General features: G+C 39.9%; 1 protein-coding gene and 1 long non-coding RNA gene across 2 annotated transcripts; one reads left to right on the forward strand and one right to left on the reverse strand.

The window, feature by feature from the left end:
• Positions 1 to 745: 745 nt before the first annotated feature.
• LOC144198836 (LHFPL tetraspan subfamily member 4 protein-like) lies at positions 746 to 20,295 on the reverse strand. Its single transcript, XM_077720004.1, has 4 exons — positions 19,040 to 20,295; positions 5,263 to 5,499; positions 4,172 to 4,188; positions 746 to 1,235 (listed from the first exon to the last, which is right to left on the reverse strand). The coding sequence occupies exons 1-4, from the start codon at positions 19,560 to 19,562 to the stop codon at positions 1,182 to 1,184; spliced, it is 831 nt and encodes a 276-aa protein (XP_077576130.1). The 5' UTR covers positions 19,563 to 20,295; the 3' UTR covers positions 746 to 1,181.
• Positions 2,627 to 27,167, forward strand: LOC144198844 (uncharacterized). Its single transcript, XR_013326789.1, has 3 exons — positions 2,627 to 2,751; positions 5,282 to 5,513; positions 27,008 to 27,167. It is a non-coding gene; the product is annotated as an uncharacterized LOC144198844 (long non-coding RNA).

Here is a 27,167-nt window from a genome sequence, read left to right on the forward strand (position 1 = left end):
CATTTCTTCCATTGAAGGCATTGTTAGTGTAGATCCCATAACTTCCCCTTTTGCTAGATGATCTTGTATATATAATATATTATATATTATATACCGTATTTTCACAACTATAATGCGCACTGTATTATAAGGCGCACTGTATTATAAGGCGCACTGTATTATAAGGCGCACTGTATTATAAGGCGCACTGTATTATAAGGCGCACTGTCTATTTTGGAGAAAATTTAAGACTTAAGTGTGCCTTATAGTCATGAAAATACAGTAATTGCTATTGACTTCCAGGTATGAAGCACACAGTCACCTTTAGAGCCAGCCATTGTTGATGTTTTGGATTTTTTTTGTATAAAATCTTGCAGTGGGGGAGGAGCTATATGAGGGAAGATGTTGTGAACTAAGATGGCATCTGCATATTTAACAGTATTGTTTCAGTTCAGGCGTTTGTGTTTTGTTAATATCCAACAGTGGTGTTTTTTCGTTTTTGGTTTTCTGTTGTCTCCATATATAAGACGCACTGGATTATAAGGCGCACTGTCTATTTTGGAGAAAATTTAAGACTTTTTAGTGCGCCTTATAGTCGAGAAAATACGGTAGATATATATATGCTCTTTACTTAAGCCTTAACGTCATGTAAAGCACAGAATTTCCCAATGGTTTTTGTAAAGCTGTTATGGGGTAATCCTGGAAATGTCATCAAGGAGCCACCTGCTATTGTTGTTGGTTCATTTCCAGGAGTATTGATATTTTGAATGAACTACTGTACTGGATAAGTACTCTCATTTGTAAATTGCGTATATGAAAATACAAAAAACACACAGTGATGACGTTGCAAAACTAAGGTCCAAACAAATTATTGACAGACAAGATTTTTTTTTGATCTTATGTTTCGTCACATAAATTAAGATAAATAAACTTTCCCCACACCATAAATGTATTTTTTTCTGAAAGTCAAGTGTTCACTCCACTGTACAGATGTTTTTTTTCTTCAAAATATAGTTTATCCCAATTATTATTATGATTTTTGCTTAATATTTTACATAATCCTGTACACTTTGTGTCTGTATTGACATTGGGTGAAATCCTGATCATTGCAAAGAAGAGAAACAGGGTAGAGGAAGAAGAAGAAGAAGAGAAATAGAGAAGAATAGTAGAAGAAGAGTAGATGTCCAGTGCTATCGTCGTCCTCAGTGGAGACGTTGTACTCCATATCTTGGTTCTCTTCTATCTCGAACCTCAATCTGAAGAAAGAAAAAGTATCATGATACAGTTCATTGCTAGTAATGAAAAACTTTTTCTTTAGTTTTCATAAATTAAACCCTAAATCAGGGGTGTCAAACATATGGCCCGCGGGCCGCATCTGGCCCGTCTGGTGGTTTGGTACGGCCCGGGGAAGAAAGCTGCATTGTATAAAAAAAAAATGAATTTTCTTTAAAATCTGTAGTTCTTGTATTGTCCGCTAAGGGGCGCAGTGTTTTAGTAGATGCAGACAATATGAATTGACATTTATTTATGTTCTTATGTTATTCTCTTGTTCATAATATATTGTTCATAATGTAAAAGGGAAATTCTTTTAGTAAATATTTTGATAATTTACTCATTCTTTGCACTAATTATTAGTATTAGTGACTAATACAAAGGAAAAAAGTGGGCTTATTGTTAGTTCTATGTCATTTTGCAATGAGTTTACTGGTCCGGCCCGCTTGATCTCAAATTAAACTGAATTCGGCCCGCAGACCAAAGGGAGTTTGACACCCCTGCCCTAAATCATATAAATAATTCGTAAATTTTATATAATTCCAGGCACAAGCCACCACAGAGAACATTTATACAACGAATACATACATGCATGGGTAGACAGAATAGACACTTGCTAGCTATTTACCGGCTTCAATAAATAAACAAGGAAAGTAAAGGGGTAGGGGCAATATTCCCTCTATTTTTTCATTGGTCTGGGCAGAAAGACAACCTCCCTGAGAGCACTGAGTACCAGTGTGAGCGACATCATCATTGCTCGCTATGGGCACACCAGTATCACACCTGCCATAAGCAGGTGTATGTCAATGTTCCCTCTAATTTTTCATGTAAAATATGCTGTAAAACACAAAAAACATAAGAGTGGACAGAGCTACTGCCACTGGCTGCTGCATAAACGGCGCCATCATGAGGAAAAGGGTAAAAAAAGAAGTTTGGATTTTATTTACTGCGCGCCATATGATTGCTGCTGCGCAGAGAAGACGAGACTAGGCAAAGTAAGCAAAGTTTTCAACTCTTCTCTTAAGGAAGAAAATTGACAATCTTTTAAAACACTCTTATACAAACATACACATTCAGAATAGACTTTAAAGGTGAACAATAACACACTTTTCTCCAACTATCAACAAGGTCAATAATCTAATATCAATCAGTTTTCAGCAAACTTGGAATTTCAATCTGCCCGAGTCTTAACTAGTCCCAGATGTTCCAATTAAGTCTAAATTCATGTGATTTTTTTGACTGGCCAATCACACGCCAGTATTTTTTTTTTTTTGCTCCATTCATTTGTTGCAGCTGAGTTCCACAGCTGGAGTGTTAACAGTCCAACACAAGCTCACCACCATGACAGGCAGTTTACCTAAATCTGAGTGATCATATCCCTCTTAGCTGTCTCCCTATCCCTCCATTTTGTCCATAGTTACCTTTCATTAACTGCCAGGAGTACAAAACTAACTTGCCCTTGTTTGTGCATCGTTTTGTTTGAAAATGCTACAGCAGACGGTGAGTTTGGCAACATTTTTATTTCCCCTACCCCAGCATTGGCTCCTCTTGGGACCACCTACTGAGCTTTCCTGTGATTAGCTACCAAAGACAAATTTACACCTTGCTGCAGTTCTTTTTATCTGCTTAATTTTCCATGAAATGAAACTGTTTGGCACTCTGATGACTCATTATTTTGGAGCCAAGGAAACACCTGAATTAAACCTTTTTTTTTCTATAAATCTGCCCGGCAACCCCACACATTCTCTTTGGTGTTACATGCAGAAAGAAATGACAAATGGCAATATCACAGAAACACATGTTTTCACAGGAATATACTCTAATTATTGTGAAAATTAGATTAGTCTGAATAAACTTAGTTATATTTCGCATTAATGAATGCATTTTACCAACCATGTGTTTGTGTTGATGAACAGTGGTTAGTCCATTTGGTTCACAGTTCTGAGATAAAGGGTTCAAGCCTGGGGTCTGGCTTTCCCTTTTGGACTCTGAATGTTCTCCCGGTGCCTGTGTGGGTTTTCTCAGAGTATGCCGATTTCTACCTACTTACCAAAAACTTGCCTGATAGCCTGATTCAATGCTTTCAAGTGTTAGAAGCAATGTTCCCTATAAGATGTGTACTACTCTCGTCTTCTCTGCGCAGCAGCAATCATATGGCGCGCAGTAAATAAAATGCAAAGTTGTTGTTTTTTGTTTTATTTTACCCCTTTTCCCATGATGGCGCCATTTTCTTGGTAGCCAGTGGTAGTAGCTCTGCCCACTCTTATGTTTTTCATGTTTTACATGAAAAATTAGAGGGAACATTGACATGCACCTGCTTATGGTAGGTGTCATACTGATGTGCCCATAGCGAGTAATGATGATGTCACTCACACTGGTACTCAGTGTGCTCAGGGAGGTTGTCTTTCTGCCCAGACCAATGAAAATTAGAGGGAACATTGGTTAGGAGTGTGGGGTTGAATGATTGTTTGTATTATTGCTACCGCTATTAGCTGGCCACCAATTGAGGATTTCCCCCTGGCTACTTCCTATTATTGCCTGGGTTATGCTCGACCACCCCTACGGAGATGAGCAGTGTGTAAAAACAATTGAAAAAGTGAATGATCTGTTTTATTTGTATACATGTCTGCATTTTTGGGTAGCAAGCAATAGGTTGAATTTGACCAATAGGAATACAGCATGAAATAAAATTATTTCGTATGACTTAGTAAGGTAAATAATTCCTTTGTAAACACCCAATTTACTTTATCAAACAAACTAAATTTGTGTTTTTCATAATTTAAATAATGCAATGTTGCTGTAATGCTTGTTTATCATGCACACACATACACACACACACACACACACACACACACACACACACTTATTGTTGTCTATTTGTAATTCACATACAACTTACTAAGCAAAATTTCTTACTTACCCTGGACACTGCAAAATCTGGAAAGACACAAATGGGACAACAGTGTTGGCTTTTTTTTTTAAAGGTGAAAGAAAACCCATGTGCGCAAAACATTATTATGCTTATATAAGTCTGCTTTAACCATATACATCATTGTTTATGGCCAAATGAAGACATTTAATAGCTGCCAGCGGGGTTAATCAAATAAAATCAAAAGTCACGCCCACACACTGGAATATCTCTTGTTACCATGGCAACTATCAGAAGTCTATTGGAGAAGGGAGACCCCTATCTATTGCTATATCTTATTATCTTACACTGTTATTGAAATATTGTCACTATGTCATTGTGTCATCCTGTTTATTTTTTTATTTTTTTAATACAGATTAATAATTTTATTCATTTCTTTCCTCCATTGTATGCTTTCACATAGCTTAACGAGAAGGTTTTAAGCATCCTGATGCAACTTTAAGCAAGCTATTTTACCAAGGGAGCTTCTCTAGCTTTTCAATGCAACACTGAAACTAAAATGGAAAAATGAGTGAAGTCAGATCCGAGTGTATTTTTTTTTCAAATATGAGAACCTGTACCAAATTATATTTCTTTCATTTGTATTTGATGTATTATAATTTTTTTAGGGTAAAGGCTTTTCCATGCTAATTCTAAACAATAATAGTTTAACCTAGGGGTGGGAAATTTTTTTACTTCCGGGGGCCACATTGACTTTAAAAATTTGACAGATGGGCCAGGTTAGCACAAAATACGATACAGATAAAAAAGTGCATCCGTTAAGAGTACATATGAAACATAAACAGAAAAAAAGGACTAAAGTATTAACATATTCGTCACTCATCATTAAAGTACAATGTAGAGAAAAAGGAATGTATTAAGAAATATTAAAATTGAATTTAAAAAAAGATAGAGGGGCTTTAAAACACTGGCTTAACCTCTTTAAGACCCAAACTCTTTCAAAGCATGCATTTTTATTTTCTCTTTGATATTTAGTCTAATTGGTACCAGAGTATAAAAAAAACAAAAAATATTATTATTATTTTTTTTTTACAAGATTTTAATAGGATGTCTATCAAAGCACAAAACAAGTTTGTCTTAACCTTTGTTGTCGGTTTGCAGGTCATCCAGGTAGAAATCATTCTGCCGGTTGCCCAGGACGAAGGCAATTAAAGACAGAATCAGGGCGTTAAGGATGCCCATGATGGCCAACATGTAGGTCCAGCGTACAGAGCAGTCGCCAAGGGAGTACTTTCCTGTATGCTCCCCGCACATGTCCCGGATGACTTCAGCATCCCATCCATCAGGAAAGATTACGCAGCCCAGCACCAAGCACACTCCTGGAGGAGAACAAGTAAGAAAAGAAAATGATGATTTTATATATAGACCTAGTTTACTTGTACACAATTGAGGGTGCTCGGACGTTTGGTTGCTCGAACGTTTGGTCGCTGGCCGTTTGGTCGCCGGACGTTTGGTCGCCGGACGTTTGGTCGCCGGACGTTTGGTCGCCGGACGTTTGGTCGCCGGACGTTTGGTCGCCGGACGTTTGGTCGCCGGACGTTTGGTCGCCGGACGTTTGGTCGTTGGGTCTTTTGCTCGCCGGGTCTTTTGGTCGCCGGGTCTTTTGGTCGCCGGGTCTTTTGGTCGCCGGGTCTTTTGGTCGCCGGGTCTTTTGGTCGCCGGGTCTTTTGGTCGCCGGGTCTTTTGGTCGCCGGGTCTTTTGGTCGCCGGGTCTTTTGGTCGCCGGGTCTTTTGGTCGCCGGGTCTTTTGGTCGCCGGGTCTTTTGGTCGCCGGGTCTTTTGGTCGCCGGGTCTTTTGGTCGCCGGGTCTTTTGGTCGCCGGGTCTTTTGGTCGCCGGGTCTTTTGGTCGCCGGGTCTTTTGGTCGCCGGGTCTTTTGGTCGCCGGGTCTTTTGGTCGCCGGGTCTTTTGGTCGCCGGGTCTTTTGGTCGCCGGGTCTTTTGGTCGCCGGGTCTTTTGGTCGCCGGGTCTTTTGGTCGCCGGGGCTTTTGGTCGCCGGGGCTTTTGGTCGCCGGGGCTTTTGGTCGCCGGGTCTTTTGGTCGCCGGGGCTTTTGGTCGCCGGGGCTTTTGGTCGCCGGGGCTTTTGGTCGCCGGGGCTTTTGGTCGCCGGGGCTTTTGGTCGCCGGGGCTTTTGGTCGCCGGGGCTTTTGGTCGCCGGGGCTTTTGGTCGCCGGGGCTTTTGGTCGCCGGGGCTTTTGGTCGCCGGGTCTTTTGGTCGCCGGGTCTTTTGGTCGCCGGGTCTTTTGGTCGCCGGGTCTTTTGGTCGCCGGGTCTTTTGGTCGCCGGGTCTTTTGGTCGCCGGGTCTTTTGGTCGCCGGGTCTTTTGGTCGCCGGGTCTTTTGGTCGCCGGGTCTTTTGGTCGCCGGGGCTTTTGGTCGCCGGGTCTTTTGGTCGCCGGGGCTTTTGGTCGCCGGGGCTTTTGGTCGCCGGGGCTTTTGGTCGCCGGGGCTTTTGGTCGCCGGGGCTTTTGGTCGCCGGGGCTTTTGGTCGCCGGGGCGTTTGGTCGCCGGGGCTTTTGGTCGCCGGGGCGTTTGGTCGCCGGGGCTTTTGGTCGCCGGGGCTTTTGGTCGCCGGGGCTTTTGGTCGCCGGGGCTTTTGGTCGCCGGGGCTTTTGGTCGCCGGGGCTTTTGGTCGCCGGGGCTTTTGGTCGCCGGGGCTTTTGGTCGCCGGGGCTTTTGGTCGCCGGGGCTTTTGGTGACAGAAAATTTACTGTTGAAGCCAGCTCTATCTAAGAGAGAGAGTTTACTATCTAAATACTCTTTAATATCTAAGTACATTTGACCGGCGACCGAAAGGGACTAAAATACTGGCGACCAGACGTCAGGTCACGCAATTGAGTCGACGTGAACGGATATTTCAGAATAGCTTTGTTTATATTTCAGAGACAAACTTTTATGATTGTTATATATGTTATAAAAATTGGTACAGCCTGAACCGGGTCAGTGGCATTGTAATGGTTACACTGACTGATCTTTGTTCAGCTAGCGTGATTTTGAGCAAGATAAACTGAATAGAATATGGATGAGTCGATGTAAGCCCTGACAAAAACTGGAAAACACATGTGACTTATTCAGGTTAACTTGGCCTTGATACCCTTTTACGTCTTAGCTGCAGTGCTTTAGAGTGATACCTCACCCACTGCCTCTAATGTCTACAGGATTTCAGTGTTAGTGATCTTAAATGTTGTTGAGGGACAGTATTCATGCATAAGGTTTTGATATTGGAGGACAGACAAATACGACAATCAGCTAACCGCTAACAACAATTAGCTAACAGCGAACAACAATTTGAAGTCCAAAGAAAATAACCTCAAGTTGTTTCCACTGATACCCACAAACACAAAACATTATAGATTCAAAGACTGCAAGAGATATGGGAATCCGAACCTTGTGCCAATGCGAATCCATGAAATAAACATTACTATGGGAACTGATTGGACCATGTCCCACGTTTACCAGCTCTTTCTAAATAGTGTTCAGCCTGAGGCTTTTCAAGGAAAGCAGTGGGCTATACCGGGAGATGGTGACCATACATGGCAGGCGTCACACCAAATCCTCATTCAGGCCAGGCTGTGTCTTTTTAAAGCCAACATCACCAAGAAACATTTATAAAAGAATCATATTAAGTGATTATTGTGTACCACTCAATGTTACAAAGTCCTATGTTCTGCTGAAAAACTGAAACAAGATAGACTGTTTTTAAAACTGAATGGCGCCAGTAGCAACCACGGCAAACAAAACCAATTATTATAAAATACCGCCTAAACTTATGGCTAAAGAGGGTGATCAAGTAGGAATTTCATAGTTCCTCATACTTAATGTGCAGTGACCTCACAGTGACACCAGTTTCTCCTTCTGTCAGGCAGACCATGAGGGGTGTAATAAACACTAATGTGTTTTCAAGGAAATGGTAAAATGGTCTGCTTACTTGTGTGACGGTTTTGGTGGTGTTCACGCCTATTACCAACACATCCCACTCTATTTTCAAAGCGCATTTTGTATATAAAGACCGTTCATTTGGCTAGATTTAGACGGTGTATGAATATAGAGCTCTAAAGTCAAGTAGAGTAGGGAATTTGAAATTGGTTATACCTTGGAGCTGCCAATTTTTGAGTATTTGGGAGTATTTGGGGTTATGCTGATGCATATTTTATGTATTCATGTTTTGTAACTTTGTGTATAGGTTAAGGGTGTCAGACTCGGGTTGGTTTGCGGGCCGCTTTAACGTCAACTTGATTTCATGTGGGTCGGATCATTTCAGATATAATACTTAGATTATTTTATAAATGGATTAAAAGAACTGCATTAAAAGCCCCGAATATTCAGTTTTCTTTATAGATCTAAAACAATGTTTATTTTAGCTTTATATTTTTTTAGATTTTACATAATGCTTTTTGAATTAAAAACTGAAAATTTTGATTAAAATGACAATTATTGATTTAAAAGGGGGAAAATCAGGATTCAATATACATCTATGCTCTTCATTTGAATTTTCTCCTAAAACAGAGTCGGCGCTCATGATTGACTTTCCCGGGCCACAAAAAAACGATGCGGTGGGCCAGATTTGGCCCCCGGGCCGCCACTTTGATACCTGTGGTTTAGGTGCTAGACATTATATTGATGTACGCAAAGTTGATTCTTCAGCAGTCCATGCAATGCGTTTATACCGTATTTTCACGACTAAGGCGCATCGCATTATAAGGCGCACCCTCAATGAATGACATTTTTCCATATATAAGGCACTAAGGCGCACTGTATTATAAGGCACACTGTATTATAAGGCGGACTGTATTATAAGGCGCACTGAATTATAAGGCGCACTTTATTATAAGGCGCACTGTATTTTAAGGCGCTCTGTCTATTTTGGAGAAAATTTAAGACTTAAGTGCGCCTTATAGTCGTGAAAACACGGTATCTAAAATTAAAGTCCATGAGGCATATTGTAGGTTCTTGAAACATTAGCCATTCCTTGTGAGAACCCCTTGCTTTACCTTCTCATCCATCACAAGTCAATGGTGGGCGGTGAACTCTTGGCAATAGATGAGGGAGAATACAAGATTAGTCAGCGCACATCTTGAGAGAGGATACACTCAGAGTGGTTCTGCTCCCCCAGAATCATTGCATGCATAATGAGGGAATGTAATGAGAAGGGATATAATGACAGTATTATAGTAAGTAATGAGAGAATAGAGGACCAATATGAGCCATCATCCTGGGAAATCAGAACATTATTAGCTTCTCTTTATGACCACCACGCAAGATAGAAACAAAGACGGGCGAAGAGGGGGAAAAAATCATTTACAATGTAATGAGTATCAGTTAACATGTTTTAGAGGTTTTTGATGAACATGTGAGATTTGACAATTCTCTACAGTCGCATGGAGTTTCTTTGAGAGTGAAAAGATCGTTTCGATGAAACATATCTGCTAGAGGGAAGCCCGATTAATAAGTGTACTCCTCTTTGTTTACCTCCAATCATTCATTCATGCATCTGCCGTACAGCTCATTCCTGTAAATCATTATAAATGGAATAAAAGAACTGGATTAAAAACCCAGAATATTCAGTTTTTTTATAGAACTAAATCTGTTTATTTTAGCTTTTTTTAAATATATTTTTAGATTTTACAAAAGGATTTTTGAACTAAAAAAACTAAAACAATTGATTTAAAAATGACTTAATTTGAAAGGGGGACCCATGTGATGATTATGAATGAAAAAAAGAAGTATAGTACATCACACACGGAACTATTTAGCTACCTCACAAACAAGTACCGTATTTTCACGACTATAAAAGCGCACTTAAAAGTTTTAAATTTTCTCCAAAATAGACAGGTTGCCTTATAATCCAGTGTCTTTTATATATAGAAACAAATTAAAATGTGTCATTCATTGAGGGTGCGCCTTATAATGCAGTGCGCCTTATAGTCCTGGAAATATGGTAGCATTATTAGATGTCAAATGGATTGGATGTTTATTGCTGTCAGTGCCAGTCACAGAGTTGAATTACGGTAACATCAATTAAATTTATCATCGTAAAAGTACACCACTTGTTAACTTAATTTGAACAGATACATTTCCAATTGTATTGCTAGTTCCCTTTGTAAATTCTGTGAAAGTACCAGTGAGCAAGACACTAAACCAGGGGTGGGCAAACTTTTCGGCCCGGGGGCCACATTGACTTTAAAAATTTGACCGAAGGGCCGGGTTAGCACATGATACAATAACATATAAAAAAGTGCATCCGTTAACAGTACATATGAAACATAAACAGAAAAAACGACTAAAGTATTAACATACTCGTCACTCATCATTAAAGTATAAAGTACAAAGTCAAGTATAAAGGAATGTATTGAGAAATATTCAAAAAAGGGGAGGGGCTGTAAAACACAAAAAACAAAAGAATGGACAGAGCTACTCCCACTGGCTTCCACGTAATGGCGCCATCTTGGGGAAAAAAACTATTAGGACAACGTCAGCGGGCCGGATTAAAAAGCCAAACAGGCCGTATGTGGCCCGCGGGCCGTAGTTTGCCCATGTCTGCACTAATACTGGTTGGTCAAATGCCATTCAAGTACACTGCCAAGCTAGAAATAAGAGACATGGTTACACTAGCCTCCATCTTTCCATTTACTCCTTACTCTAGTGTTTAAAAGTGGCCACCATTGAGCTAAAAATAAAACTCGAGAAAAGCCCTTTGAAGCTGTTGGGGTTTTCCTCTGCTTCTTCTTCTCATTCCAATTTCTCAAGGCGCTTCTTTCTGAACTCACAGCCCACAGACATCAAAGTTGTCAAGTAGGAAGATCGAACAGCTAGTGTAAGAAAGAAAAAATAATTTAAAAAAGCCGGACGCTCTCTGCTACAATACACCATTATGTCTTTTTTATCTATCTTCACGAGCTGTCAGCTGTTTGGAGCATAGCTTCAAAGACAAAACCCCCCTAATGAGAGTATTTGAGATTTAAAAGATGAAAAAAAATCTAAGGCACAATTGTGATCGAACTGGTTAAATATTCTGCACAAGCAGCTATATATAGCACATCAAAGATATTTCTAGACCTCTTATATAACAATTTTGACAGACTTTCAGATCCACATGGCATTCTAATTCTGGTTAACCAGCCCAATGTGATTATATAAAGGTCCTAAAAATACATTCAGTGATCTAAATTTAAGTGTGTGGGCACATTTTCATTTTTTTTTATCTTGAGGGAGCAGCTTTGCTCTACGTTTTTTCCTGAGTATTCTGATTTTATCTTATATGCCGTATTTTCAGGCCTATAAGGCGCACTGCATTATAAGGCGCACTGCATTATAAGGCGCACTGCATTATAAGGCGCACTGCATTATTAGGGGCACTGCATTATTAGGGGCACTGCATTATAAGGCCACTGCATTATAAGGGCCACTGCATTATAAGGGGCACTGCATTATAAGGGGCACTGCATTATAAGGGGCACTGCATTATAAGGGGCACTGCATTATAAGGGGCACTGCATTATAAGGGGCACTGCATTATAAGGGGCACTGCATTATAAGGGGCACTGCATTATAAGGGGCACTGCATTATAAGGGGCACTGCATTATAAGGGGCACTGCATTATAAGGGGCAATGCATCATAAGGGGCACTGCATTATAAGGGGCACTGCATTATAAGGGGCATTGCATCATAAGGCGCACTGCATTATAAGGCGCACTGCATTCTAAGGCGCACTGCATTCTAAGGCGCACTGCATTATAAGGCGCACCCTCAACAAATGAAAAATTGAATGAATGTTACTGTAAATCCAATCCATTTGACCTCTAATGAAGCTACCGTATTTTCACGACTATAAGGCGCACCGCATTTAAAGGCGCACCCATAACGAATGATACATTTAATTTTTTTTCTCCATATATAAAGCTCACTGGATTATAAGGCGCCCTGTCTATTTTAGAGAAAATTTCAGACTTAAGTGCGCCTTATAGTCGTGAAAATACGTTATATTTTACCAAAATTCAGAGAAAAGTCCTGTTAAAAAAATAGTGTTCTTGTATATTTATTGAGTAAAGCGTATTCTCAGTAAGAGAAATCTCAAAAATTGGGGGAAAAGATTAAAAACATGTTATTTCAACCTTAAGGTGAAGGCAATAGATCCTTTTACTAGTCCAAGCACAATTATTATTTCTGTGTAAACCAGGAGCAGGGAACCTATGGCTCGGGAGCCACATGTGGCTTTTTTTGTTGGTAAAAATGGCTAAAATACGGAAACTGCTTGTGACAGAGCTGAGATATTACGTCTAAGGCTGCTTTAATAATTTATTTTTTTGCATTAGACTTCTGGGATACATACTCATTGATTAGCAACTGCATAATACAAGTATTTTCCACTTAAAAGTTGTGAAATTACAAAAAAAGGCACCCACTTACATGTATTTTGCCTTTTAAATTTGGAACATGGCTCCTACGGAATAACATTAGAAAATAGGAATTGTTTGTAGCTCTCTTCGTCAAATCAAAAAGGTTCCCGACCCCTCTGGTGTAAACTAACATGAATCAAACACACACATAATGCTGGGTGACCTATTGTTTTCAATGTCTTCCTCAGCCATTGTACTTCTTTGTTAGAATCATTTGTGATTTTCATCTCCTCTGGGAATATGTTGTGGAAATATTTTACTTGCAGCCATCTGCTCTGGCAAATGGTCCAAACTGTATTCTGGTCAGCTCAAGTAAGCCTGATCACTTGTTGAAAAATTAGCTTAAAAAAAGAGACTACTAAAATAGTCAGTGAAAACTGGTGGTAGCAAGTTTGTACAAGTAAAGTGCAACAATCAGTCAAAAACAGACCCCCAACATGCGTACACTGACAAGCGAGACAGCCAAGGAGGGTCTAAGAAATCCATTATTCATATTTCAGTCTATTTTTAGAACTACCCTAGTGTCTTAAGAATTATTTATTAAGTGCCTGATAATTAAAACATGGACATTTGTTTGGGAAAAGCCATCCAGAAATCTCAGAAATAGAGCGAAAGGGAGGGGATGGAAAGAAGGGGGGGTTTAGGGTATTCCCCTCGGAATCTCTCTCTTTCTCTTGTTCTATATTTAACTCAACCACTGCAGAATGTATTAAATTATGGGCACATTTGTCTGTATACATGCACTGAGACTCTCGATAACACACAGTAAAGTGGAAATACTTTAGGTGGGCAAACGTGTCTTTGAGGATATTTGGCATCCACAAAATACTGTTGAAGGCAGGTGTCAAAGTGGTGGCCCGGGGGCCAAATATGGCCCGCCGCATCATTTTGTGTGGCCCGGGAAAGTAAATTATGAATGCCGACTTTCTGTTTTAGGACCAAATTAAAATGAAGAGTGTAGATGTATATTACATTTCCTGATTTTCCCCCTTTTAAATCAGTAATTGTAATTTTTTAATCATTTTTTCTTAGTTTTTAGTTCAAAAATCCTTTTTATTAAATATATTTAAAATAAAAAGCTAAAATAAACATTGTTTTAGATCTATACAAAAAACTATATTTTGATCCAGTTCTTTTAATCCATTTATAGAAAAAAATAAAATCTAAATATTACATATTTGCTGATTTTCCCCCTTTTAAATCAATAATCATAATTTTTTAATCCATCTTTTTCAGTTTTTAATTCAAAAATCTTTTTTTTTTAAATGTAAAAATATATTAAACAAAAAAAGCTCAAATAAACATTGTTTTAGATCTATAAAAAATAATATTCAGGGCTTTTAATCCAGTTTTTTAATCCATTTATATAAAAAATCTAAATATTATATCTAAAATGGTCTAAAATGGAAGTTAAGAATATTGTCGTCACCAGATGTCAATATAACTAACAACAAAAGGTTAGAATGTAGCTTTAACCCATTTTTGCAACACTTCCAAATATCCCAAAGATAACTATAACATAATATTACTACCTAGACATTCCCAAATATATTGTCATATTTATAGTCTTGCCTATTATGCCTTAAGGCTATATTTTCCGGCAAATTGTATGTCACAGAAATCCTTTAATGAATAAAGTCTTGCCTTGAAGAATTATACAGCATTTCATTCTAATTTGGTTTACAATTGCCATAACTTGTCATGTTACTGCAGAAAATTGACAGTGAAATCCTCAAAGGAAAATGAACCAATCAGGATTAGGCAGAATGTAATATTTCTGTCTTGGGATCAAACACAAAATAATTGGCATTGCTAATAAACAGTAAAATTCTAATGATCTAAATGTAATATAATTGCAGATTCCATTCGGTTAACCTCGAATTAAAATGTGGACCATGTAAATATAATTCCATAGTAAGAAATTGGAGTATTTGGGCATAGAGTTACTCCTAAGGATCAGATGTGGCTGTGTTAGCTAATAATAGCGCATATGGATATGAATATTAATGTAATTCTGAATTTAAAAAAAAACTAATTGTCTACCATGTATTCTCACAAGGGTCGCAGAGGGTGCTGGCAACAGTGAGATTAACATCCAGTCACACTCATACCTAGGGCAATTTAGAGTCCAGCCTACCTTGCATGTTTTTGGGATGTGGGAGGAAGCTGGAGTACCCAGAAAAAAAACCACACAGGCATGGGGAGTACATGCAAACTCCCCACAGAAACTTTGAGGCTGACACGCTAACCCAGGGGTGTGTAAACTTTTCAGCCCGGGGGTCACATTGACTTTATAAAAATTTGACGGACGGGCCGGGTCAGCATAAGATACGATACATATAAAAAAGTGCATCCGTTAACAGTACATATGAAACATAAACATAAAAAAAGGACTAAAGTATTAACATACTCATCACTCATCATTAAAGTCTAAAGTACTAAGTAAAGTATAAAGGAATTAATAAGAAATATTAGAACAGAATTTTTAAAAAAGATATATGTTCTCAGATGTACTGTTAACGGATGCACTTTTTTATATGTATCGTATCTTGTGCTGACCCGGCCCGTTTGTCAAATTTTTAAAGTCAATGTGGCCCCTGGGCCGAAAAGTTTTCTCATCGCTCATCATTGAAGTAAAAAGTATGATGTACAAAGTCAAGTAAAAATGAATGTATTAAGAAATATTTAAATGGAATTTAAAAAAAGATGGAGGGGCTGTAAAACACGAAAAAAAATAAGTGGACAGAGCTACTGCCACTGGCTTCCGTATGACGGCGCCATCTTGGGGTGGGAGGGGGTTGGTTGGTGATACTAATGAAATTAAATTAATTGGACAACGTCCGCGGGCCGGATTAAAAATCCTAACGGGCCGTATGTAGCCCACAGGCCGTAGTTTGCCCATATTTGCCCTAACCATTCACCCTTTATAATCTTACAGCAGTTAAAAGCAGCCCATTTCATTGCACAGACTTATTTATTTGGACGACCCTTTCCAACACATCTAACATCAATTACACACACACACATGCGCAATCACTCAAAAAAAAAACACGTTGACCGTGCAGAAACTGACAGTTCATTTGTACCAAGACAGCTCGTCCCTTGAGCCACGGCCCATGTCCTGCTTAGTTCTGTTTAATATTGCAACAGATGAGGTCAGATGTAAAGAGGGAATGGATGGATGGATGAGTTGATAGTTGAAAGAAGAGTGACTAATGGGCCACATGCCTTCTTCCTATAGTAACTAATTTCTTCTGGAAGGCTGAAGAAAGACAACATGAGTGATAAAGTGGAAAAGGGGAATAGAAGGGGAAGTAAATTGTGTTATGTAAACATGAAAATAAAATCAAAACAGGTCAATCTCATTGAGATTATGCTCTTTTGCACACAAATAAAGGTTTTTGGGAAGGCCTAAAAACATGAAAACAAACTAATTTTTATATGGGAGAATGTTAGCAGAATGAATGGAAATGTATGTCAAAGTACAGGCAGAAAAGATCCTCCTAGACCACAAATTCTTTGGGGACATCTTGTCCTGAACTTGTTCTTTTCGTTTGAGGAAGCGTGCATCTTCTTCGTCTAGACTTTTAAAGTTATATGTCTATTATTCATGTTTCTTGTGAAGGTACGGGGATAAGAGGGAGGAGATACAATGTCACGACTTCAACTCGGTGATGCCGTAACGGCACTGGGGAAACCCATGCCATATTCATTTATTTATTGGTATTAATCATTGTAAATTAAGGATGGAAAATCTAAAATAGTTTCTTTTTAAGAGCTAGTTCTAGTTTTGTCCGTCTCCTTGTGCTCTACGATTGGCTTGCCACCGAATAAGGGTGGTTTGGTCGCTGGACGTTTGGTGGCCGGGACGTTTGGTGGCCGGGACGTTTGGTGGCCGGGACGTTTGTTGGCCGGGACGTTTGGTGGCCGGGACGTTTGGTGGCCGGGACGTTTGGTGGCCGGGACGTTTGGTGGCCGGGACGTTTGGTGGCCGGGACGTTTGGTGGCCGGGACGTTTGGTGGCCGGGACGTTTGGTGGCTGGAGCGTTTGGTGGCCGGGGCGTTTGGTGGCCGGGGCGTTTGGTGGCCGGGGCGTTTGGTGGCCGGCGCGTTTGGTGGCCGGGGCGTTTGGTGGCCGGGGCGTTTGGTGGCTGGGGCGTTTGGTGGCCGGGGCGTTTGGTGGCCGGGGCGTTTGGTGGCCGGGGCGTTTGGTGGCCGGGGCGTTTGGTGGCCGGGGCGTTTGGTGGCCGGGGCGTTTGGTGGCCGGGGCGTTTGGTGGCCGGGGCGTTTGGTGGCCGGGGCGTTTGGTGGCCGGGGCGTTTGGTGGCCGGGGCGTTTGGTGGCCGGGGCGTTTGGTGGCCGGGGCGTTTGGTGGCCGGGGCGTTTGGTGGCCGGGGCGTTTGGTGGCCGGGGCGTTTGGTGGACGGGGCGTTTGGTGGCCGGGGCGTTTGGTGGCCGGGGCGTTTGGTGGCCGGGGCGTTTGGTGGCCGGGACGTTTGGTGGCCGGGACGTTTGGTGGCCGGGACGTTTGGTGGCCGGGACGTTTGGTGGCCGGGACGTTTGGTCGCCGGGACGTTTGGTCGCCGGTCTTTGGGTCGCCGGTCTTTTGGTCTCTTTTGGTCGCCGGTCTTTTGGTCTCCTTTTGATCGCCGGTCAATTAGTGGCAGAGTTTACTCTTGAAGCCAGCTCTCAAAATTATATTCATGAGAGAGTTTAATATCTAAAAACTGTTTAATATCCAAGTACATTTGACTGGCAACTAAAAGACCGGCGACCAAACGTCCGGTCACGGAGTTTCCCGCCGTCTCTACTTTTTTCCTAATCGAACTATTTATTAATTCTAACTGGACATTCCCTTTTTTAAAGAAGCGTACATTCACAAATTGGATTTGACGGTACTTCAGCACCGTGTGGGCGGTCAGAGATTTAGTGTGGTTTGATCTGCTATAAACCTAAACTGATAATGGCATATTTCCCTTTTACCCTCCGAGGTGGATTTGAAAGCACAACGACCTCATGATCCTCACCCTAACTGCTCTGGAATTGACACGTTTGGTCTATTTGGCCTGAATTGAGGCCACCGTCAGTTCAAATTGGCCATCAGTGCATTCGCAGTGGCATAGCTGGCCAATAGGCTGTGCCAGGGGACGTGCTGTTACCTCCATCAAGTCAAAGTGGAGGATTAAATGTTGATGTTCAAGGTTGTGAACAACATTTGGCCATTGGCCAAGCCTTTTTGACAACTTACCTCTGTCCCATTATACGGTTTAAGTCCACAGAGAGAAGGTTTGGTACTTGAAACAATATTGTAATACATAATTGTTTCATGAATACTTGAAATTCATTTATTAATTCATCTTATGTACTCCACATCCTTGTATGGTTTGGTGGAGTCTATCCCCAGCTAACTTCAGGCAAAAGGTAGACTACACCCTAGACCAAACTATGGCTTGTGGGCCACATCCGGTCCGCCAGGCCTTTTAATCCGGCCCGCCGACGTTGTCCAAATATTTGTTTTGTTGTTGTTGTTGTTTTTCTTCAAGATGGCGTCGTCACGCAGAAGTCAGTGGCAGTAGCTCTGTCCACTTTTATTTGTTTTTTGTCTTTTACAGCCCCTCTATCAATTTTTTTAATTTCATTTTAATATTTCTTAATACATTCCTTTTTACTTTACTTTGTACTCTATACTTTTTACTTTAATGATGAGTGAAGAGTATATTTATACTTTAGTCCTTTTATTTCTGTTTATGTTTCATATGTACTGTTAACGGATGCACTTTTTTATATGTATCGTATCTTGTGCTGACCCGGCCCATCTGTCAATTTTTTTTAAGTCAATGTGGCCCCTGTTTGGGGCCATAGTTTGCCCATATCTGAGATAGACTCTGCTGTTAGCTCAGTAGTTAGCACATCTGACTACCACAGTGACTACTTGAGTTCAAAACTCCAGCTCGAACAGGGGAAGAGAAAGAAATTCAATGATACTTTTTGCAGTATTTTTAAGCTAAGCATTCATTCATTCGTTTCCCATGTCATAACATACGAAATATACCTCAAAATAAGTATTTATCCGGGATTTTATTATTAATTTGACAGTTAACCTTTTACTGTTACCCTGCAACGGTATAATTCTACCAGTATTATCCAGTAAATTTGCGTTTATTTCATAAATACAGTCGATTGACAGCCTTGGAATTCCCCTTTCCCCTCCAACCCGTTAGAATGAGGATATGTAGACATGGATACTGCAAGTGAGGCCTAAAACCACACCAATTAGATTCTATATTTACCAACAAATCCTTACTTTAAGATTAAATCAAAACATGCTCAAGCCAGAAACCCCCTTGCTACACCAATACCACGTGCATCTCAAGGACCACCTGCCCCCCTCCCATGAAATATAGACAAAAACAAACAAAAGATGCGGGTATTCCCTTATTTGCCAAACATGCACGCGCTTACCGCACAGCAGCTGCATCCAAGCGCAGGTCTTGTAGACGGTAGAGGTGTTGCAGAAGAAGAATAGCGCCATACACGCTATGCAACCAATGATCAGCACCATGGACAGCAACACAAACACCGATGCTGCTTTAAAGGCTCCGGATGGGATGGAACTAAAGTCGGAGAAGCTGCCCACGCAGGTGAGCTCCCGGCTGGGCGACGGCCCGGTGCCCACGCAGTAGTGAAAGAGGCCGAAATAACCGGCCTGTTGTGTATTCACACTGTCGCCGATCCAGTAAGGTTGGATGAAGACCACCACGTTGACGATGGCGAAGCAAATGGTGAAAATGGCCCACAGTACTCCAACAGCCCGTGGGTTGTAGTTGTAGTTGTAATTGCTGTGGTAGATCTTGGAGGCTTCTTGAGAAGGCAGCATGTTTTTTTTTTTTTTTTTGCTTTCTTTCAACAAAAAAAATGGAAAAAATAGCTTTTCTGCCAAAAAGAAGCAAATAAAATCCACACCAAAAAAGATACTCTTCAGCATCCACTTGATAGTAAACCTAAGTGTATATGGACTATATTTTTTTTAACAAGAAAAATCATATATGGCGAAATAATAGAAAAAAAATCATATAGTACCAATGAATTATTCACTAGGACAAGTGATTCAACATTGCTCGTTTTCCTTAGGGCTACACTATGAATGATTAAAAAGGAAAATCAATAAAAAAGAAGGGAATTTCTCTATTCTACAATCTCTAGCTCTGCCTTTTAATTTAAATCTTCTAATTATCTTTCTTTATCAACAAATACAGCTTCCATCATGTCTATTACAAGCATCTTAAATGGTGAAATGATGGATGGATGTATAAATGGATGGATGGTAAGCCTTGTTGCGTCCTGTTTTTTTTTTTTTTTACCTTCCCATGCATCCGTGAGGTACTCCCCCTTCTCTGTCTCGGTTAGATGAGCACGTAGGATGTGCAAAATGAAGAACAAAATAAAAAGAAGAGAAAGAGAAAGGATGTAGGAGACTAAGAAGAGGCGTATAAGGAGAAAAAAAGGAGCCTCCTCTGTCAAATTTGAGCAGTCCTTTCTTGCAAATCCACGATTCTCCACCGCCTCGACTCCATCCTCATCATGCTCCTCGTTGTACAGCCTTTCCCCCCCCCACCACCACAACGTCCTGCAGCGGTGGCAGCACCAGCAGCCCCTCTCTCTTTTTTTTCCCTCTCTGTATTTCCCTCTCTCACCTCCCGTCTCCCCTTCCTCGGGCTCCTCGCGCGTACCCGGCAAAGACGCTGATGTTTGTACTGATGACAGCCAGGGGGCGCGTTCGTGTGCGCGTTCGCGATGAGTGGAGGGAGGGGGGTGGGGGTGGTTTGCGTCAAAGCGCGCCACTGCTGGTTTCATTTTTAATTCAGATTGAAGGTTTGTTACCTCCCCCGTGATTTGGAGAAAACGGTTTGGTTGATTAGATTTTTTTTTATACATTTTTTATATATATTTTTTGCTGGTAGTGTGTTGCATTTCAATGAAAAAGTGGGAGTAATCGGTTAAAAGACCATAGTAAACATTTTCATTTTTCCAATTGAAACCTAATGGAATAATATCCCCACTCATATTCTATATGCAGTGCTACCTCGACATATGAACTTAATCCGTCCCAGGGCTGAGATCGTATGTCAAGCTTTTTTTGTAACGTCCCTTTTGGTCGCCGGTCAAATGTACTTAGATATTAAAAAGTACTTGGATATTAAACAGTACTTAAATATTAACCAGTACTTGGATAATAAACAGTACTTAGATATTAAACTCTCTCTCTTAGATATGAAACTCTCTCTCATTAATATAATTTTGAGAGCTGGCTTCAACAGTAAACTCTCTATCACCATAAGACCGACGACCATAAGACCCGACGACCATAAGACCCGACGACCATAAGACCCGACGACCATAAGACCCGGCGACCAAAAGACCCGGCGACCAAAAGACCCGGCGACCAAAAGACCCGGCGACCAAAAGACCCGGCGACCAAAAGACCCGGCGACCAAAAGACCCGGCGACCAAAAGACCCGGCGACCAAAAGACCCGGCGACCAAAAGACCCGGCGACCAAAAGACCCGGCGACCAAAAGACCCGGCGACCAAAAGACCCGGCGACCAAAAGACCCGGCGACCAAAAGACCCGGCGACCAAAAGACCCGGCGACCAAAAGACCCGGCGACCAAAAGACCCGGCGACCAAAAGACCCGGCGACCAAAAGACCCGGCGACCAAAAGCCCCGGCGACCAAAAGCCCCGGCGACCATAAGACCCGGCGACCAAAAGGGACCAAAGAACCGATGACCAAACGTCCGTGCACCCAAAAAGAACACGGAAAAAATGCAAACCTACGCCCTGTGCTCGTAGAAATCTTTCTACGAGGGATATACGACAAGAAAGATGTTATCAAAGGCACTCTCTCGCGTCTCGTTCACTTTGCTGTCTCTTATGCTCATATCTCAAAATTTACTCTGATCTCAAGGCGAATATTTGATCGGAATTTTTCTCGTATCTCAAATTTCCCGTATGTTGGGGCACTCGTAAGTCAAGGTATTACTGTAGTCATTTCTGTCATAGGTAAGATGAAATCCATCTCAAGCTGCCAGATTCTGGACTCAGCCAATCGTGCCAGATGGCCTTCCCAATAAACTAACTCAATCTGGTTGGGGTTCATTTGCGAGTGGGTATTGGCACAATCTCGTTTTGCTCATGAATGCCACTAGGGGCACACTAGTAAAAGCGCTCATGAATTTTGGTCTTCGATGAATATATTAATATTGCCAACATTGCCACGGTTAATTTAATGAGGGTGCCGTAGTTGTCCTTCCCAACTGGCCGAACGTAGTGGAAACGACCTAACATAGGCAGATTGTGGAATACTTTTTATTACCAATGTGTCTCCATGCTAGATGAATGCATCACCTTTAAAAATTGAATTTTATTAGGATGCAGTCTATGGTTGGAAATGTCTCTCATATCCAAATATGTTCAAACCAATATCTTTTAAACCAAAATTAAAGTAAAGCTTGCCTGTTAATGAGGACAATTGTCACTACAGTGTTCCCTCGCTTATCGCGGTTAATAGGGACCGGGATCACCCGCGATAAGTGAATTTCCGCGAAGTAGGGATTCCCCTTCAAAAATGCTTAATTTGCTTTAATTTTTTTTTCAATTTTTTTTTACGCCCCTGTATCCAGTACACCATATAGAATACGAGTAGAGAGTGAAATTCATGGTATAACAAAAAAACTGTAAAATATGTTGTTTCAATGTAATATTTGTATTTTTTTTCCCCAAAAAATCCGCGAAACTCTGAGTCCGCGGTAGCTGAACCGCGAAGTAGCGAGGGAACACTGTATTTTCTTAATTCATTTATTAGTATCTTGTTTTCTTTGAGGCCAGCTCTTGCATTAACTATTGAAGCCATTTTTCCTCTTTCTATTAAAAGCCCTATAATAAATACTCTTGAGATTGATAAGTGTATCTTCTTGTAGACAGCATATTCATTCAAAAACAAGGCCAGGACATTAGTGTCTTATTGAAAGTGGATAATAAAGCCTTTTCTTTAGTTTTAAAAACATTTCGAGACAACATAAGGAACAGTGCTATGAAGACCTGAATAATTGTATTCCTACGATTATTTTTTTCAACTCAAATTTTCGCATGCCTACGATTCTTATTCGGGTGCTTACGCTTATTAATTTTTGCCTCAATTAAGTCCGTGCAGCAGCAACATTGTTCTATATCATTAACTTTCTACGTGTAAAGCACACGTGCTGTTTTTACTAACGTAGTAGTACTAGTAAGAACGTGCAATTGCCACTGGTAAAGTTGCAATATACATACTAGCCTATGTAATCGATCATCATGACTTTAATTTGTAGCTAATTGTGGAATTTAAACATATTATTTTGTTTCATGCTACTAGTAAACTGTTGATTAAACTAATAATTATTGTCCTTGTTATGACTTTATAATAAATATTCCATCATAGCTTTAATTCTATGCATTGAATCTGTTTAGACACTAATTATCTCGTGCCTACTAATATTCATTATTTTTGGAATTTTCCACTGCCTACTGTTATTCAAGTGCCTACTATTATTCGGGTCTTCATAGTACTACAGTGTTCCCTCGCTTATCGCGGTTAATGGGGACCGAGACCCCCCGCAATAAGTGCATTTCCGCGAAGTAGGGGTGCCCCTTCAAAAATGCTTAAAGAAACGTGTAACACGTGCACAAATGCACCACCATGCAAAAACATCATAGTAGTCCGGATGGAGGATCTTCTGCAGTTTTTTGCACGTAAGAAACATCGGTATTGGGAGTTGTGAACATTGTTTTTTTTGGGCGGTGAAGATGTGCCTGTAAACAGCCATGACATCATCAATGCCATTCCTGAACTCTCACCATGTTATTGACCATTTCTTTGGCCTTTTTTTGATGCAATTACTAATTCTCATTGAATATTTCGTTTCCACCTCTTGTAAGATGATGTAATTTATAATTTTAACTTAATATCTTTACATTTTTTATTTATTTTTCCTGAAAAAAATCCGCGAAGCTCTCAGTCCGCGATAGCTGAAGCGCCAAGTAGCGAGGGAACACTGTAGTCTTACCCATAAACATTTTTTTTTAAAGATTTTCACCATGTATTTCTTCATGCATCATGATGTATCTTCGGGTTGTGTTGCAAACAGCACATCTGTATTGTGTCTAAATAAACATCTATGTCTGACCTCCACTCCCACAACGTTCAGGCTCTATTTTTGTCATCCTAAGGACTCCTGTCATGTCGACTGGGTTGGGGTTTTTTGATGAACTATCTGTGTGTGTGTCTATGTTTGTGCACAAATATGTGTAGTTTGTACTTTGGTACGGCTATAAGTGGTTTACTGTGTGCGCATTTTTTTTTGTGCACAAGTGTAGCGTGTTAATGGGTGCCCAAAAAACTAGCAGAGCGAAAGGTGCAATGTATTTGCTGAAGTGAGGACATGTCATAGGAAAGAAAATAGACTGTTCAAGCTAAGGGGGGGATGCCTCTTGAGGACTCAGGTGTTTTTTTCCAGAGTGAAGAGAAGGGGTTATGAGTTGACTGTGTGTGTGTGTGTGTGTTGGGGGTGGGGGGAAGGGATGTGGTGTCAGATCAGAGGACAGTGTAATGCCAACCTCATAAATATAGACTCAGAAGTGTTTGCTTCAATCCGTTTCAACCTTGGTTATTTTATATGTTTCGTATTATGAATGTTGTGCTCCATACTAGCTTATATTTTGTGCTATATTGCAGTTTATCTCTAAGTGTGTAACATAGACGTAGCAGGAAATTAAAATAAGTACAGTGTTCCCTCGCTACTTCGCGGTTCAGCTACCGCGGACTCGGAGCTTCGCGGATTTTTTTGGGAAAAAAAATACAAATGTTTTATTGAAACATCATATTTTACAGTTTTTTGTTATAACATGAATTTCACTCTCTACCCGTATTCTATATGGTGTACTGTATACAGGGGGTAAAATATATATATATATATATATATATATATATATATATATATATATATATATATATATATATATATATATATATATATATATATATATATATATATATATATATATATATATATATATATATATATATATATATATATATATATATATATATATATATATATATATTAAATTTCCTGATTTTTTTCCATCTTTCCATTTTTTCTGTGTTTTTAGTGAAAAATCATTTTGTAAAATCTAAAAATATATATAAAAAAAGCTAAAATAAATTTAGTTTTAGATCTATAAAAAAATGAATATTGAGGGCTTTTAATCCAGTTCTTTTAATCAATTTATGTAAAAAAAAATCTAAATATTATAACACTTAACTTAAACACTTAAACACAATGGCTCCCTAGTTTTCATAACGTGGTGACTGAAACTTTGCTGTTTTACCTGATTTCGTTTTTGAGTAGTACATCTGCAAGTTGTTTTATTTTCTAATCTCATCTAGTCTAAATCTAAATCTATCTAATCCTTATCGAAGTCTCCTCTACTGACATAAGTCTTGGTTTCAATACAATTGAAGTACAGTACAATTTCAACAGGTACTTCTATTTGCTCCTACGTATCCAAGATTTATTCAAATTTGTCTGCGTGAATGGTTGTTTGTCTGTGTGCTCTGTGATTGGCTGGCAGTCAGTTGACCCCCGCCTGCTCTCCCTTGTAAACTAGGATAGGCTCCTGCACCCCTTGCGACCCTCGTGATAAGTGCTTCAGAATACCATCACTGAAATGTATTAAAACCATGAGATAATTATATTTTATTTGCATATATACCATAGTAGTTAAACACTGACATGTACTACTGTGACATTTGGACTGAGCTCAAACTAAAAAATATACAGAATACTCCTGTAAAACTTACATTAACCACTAGAGCGCAGCATTTAATCAAAACTGTCAAAAAGATGCTATAGTACTACTTAATGAAGTGATGCTGATTTCCATAGCGAATCATTATGCTCATACCAGTAGAATATTTAATTTTAATCAATTCACTCATTATGAGGAATTGGACTTTTATAACATTTGGGGCGGTACACTTTAATTGGATGGCTTGCCTCAGTGACTTGAAGTCCAAGTGTTCACTATGGTTTTGATTCAGGACTGCTTATTTGCAATATTTATGTGGTTGTACCAGCTGTGCAATTGCAAATGTGCTGCTACATTATAGAAGGTCAGGCCTGTAAGTAGAGTAACCGGGTTTCCAGCCAATTGCAGCGCAGATGGAGATGAACCACCATACAGTCATATCTAGGGACAATTTAATGTGTTCAACCAGCATAACTTAGTACCTGCTTTTAGGGATGTAGGAGAAAGCCAGAGTTATATATATATATATTTTATCCTCTCTTGTTTCTTGCATACATATACTTACATTTGCATACATATGTACACAAACCTTTGCAAAAGGTTTAGGGCAGTAATGGGCAAACTACGGCCCGCGGGCCACATCTGGCCCGTTAGGCCTTTTAATCCGGCCCGCCGACGTTGAACAAATAATGTATTTTTTTAAATTTTATGTTTTTTACCCAAGATGGCGCCGTCACGTGGAAGCCAGTGGCAATTGCTCTGTCCACTCTAATTTGTTTGTTGGTGTTTTACAGCCCCTCTATCTTTTTTTAAATTACATTTTAGTATTTCTTAATACATTTATTTTTACTTTACTTGGTACTTTATACTTTTTACTTTAATGATGAGTGATGAGTATGTTAATACTTTAGTCCTTTTTTTCTGTTTATGTTTCATATGTACTCTTAACGGATGCACTTTTTTATATGTATCGAATCTTGTGCTGACCCGGCCCATCTGTCAAATTTTTAAAGTCAATGTGGCCCCCGGGCCGAAAAGTTTGCCCACCCCTGATTTAGGGGCTAGTATTTAATAATGTGGAAGAAAATTATACTAATTCAAAGTAAAATACATCTTTACTTACATAAGCACGAGTACGTACAGCTGTTTAAATGATTGTCAGGGCAACATTCTATCCAAAAATCACACAATTCACTCTACAGAAATGAAGTATATGAGATCAAATGAATACTATTAATTTCAGGAAAAAAAGCGACATAACTTGATATGAGTATATTTTCAATATACAATTTGATTAGTAGGTAAATAACTAAAATGGAATGTGGCCTTTTGGTTTATTATATGATTGCGTAATGTAAAAATAAAACCATGATCATTCTCAATCATTTAAAATATGTGGAAAATGAGAATATCTTGAGCCAACAACTGCGCTCTAAACATTTTTAGTGTCAAAAATTTATGAATGAATGAATGAACAAACATGGCGATAAATGTCCAAATAAATTAAAAGTAAACAGTAAATCATATGCCAAATTTGAATGTACTTTCTTTCATAAGTCATGTCAATGGATCTTTCCTTTCAGTTGTGGCAGCAGCACGCAATCAATTCTGGTAGTTGCGTTGAGTCCTCCAAAATCGGCTGATGAGGAGTAACCATTTTGAGTGCATACGAGTCTGGAGCATCCTCAAGGATTAAAGGACTGGGAGAGGCCTTCCACACAATCTTATGATGTAACTTCTCTT

Source organism: Stigmatopora nigra, chromosome 1, assembly GCF_051989575.1.
Source record: "Stigmatopora nigra isolate UIUO_SnigA chromosome 1, RoL_Snig_1.1, whole genome shotgun sequence".
NCBI classification, from domain to species: domain Eukaryota; kingdom Metazoa; phylum Chordata; class Actinopteri; order Syngnathiformes; family Syngnathidae; genus Stigmatopora; species Stigmatopora nigra.

What these genes read in the sequence shown, in the direction of transcription:
- LOC144198836 (XM_077720004.1), bottom strand. Translation starts at nt 19,562, where the DNA reads ATGCTGAAGAGTATCTTTTTTGGTGTGGATTTTATTTGCTTCTTTTTG. An exon ending in TTGGATGCAGCTGCTGTGCG is followed by an intron (nt 5,500 to 19,039) that starts GTAAGCGCGTGC and finishes GTTCTCCTCCAG; the next exon opens with GAGTGTGCTTGGTGCTGGGC.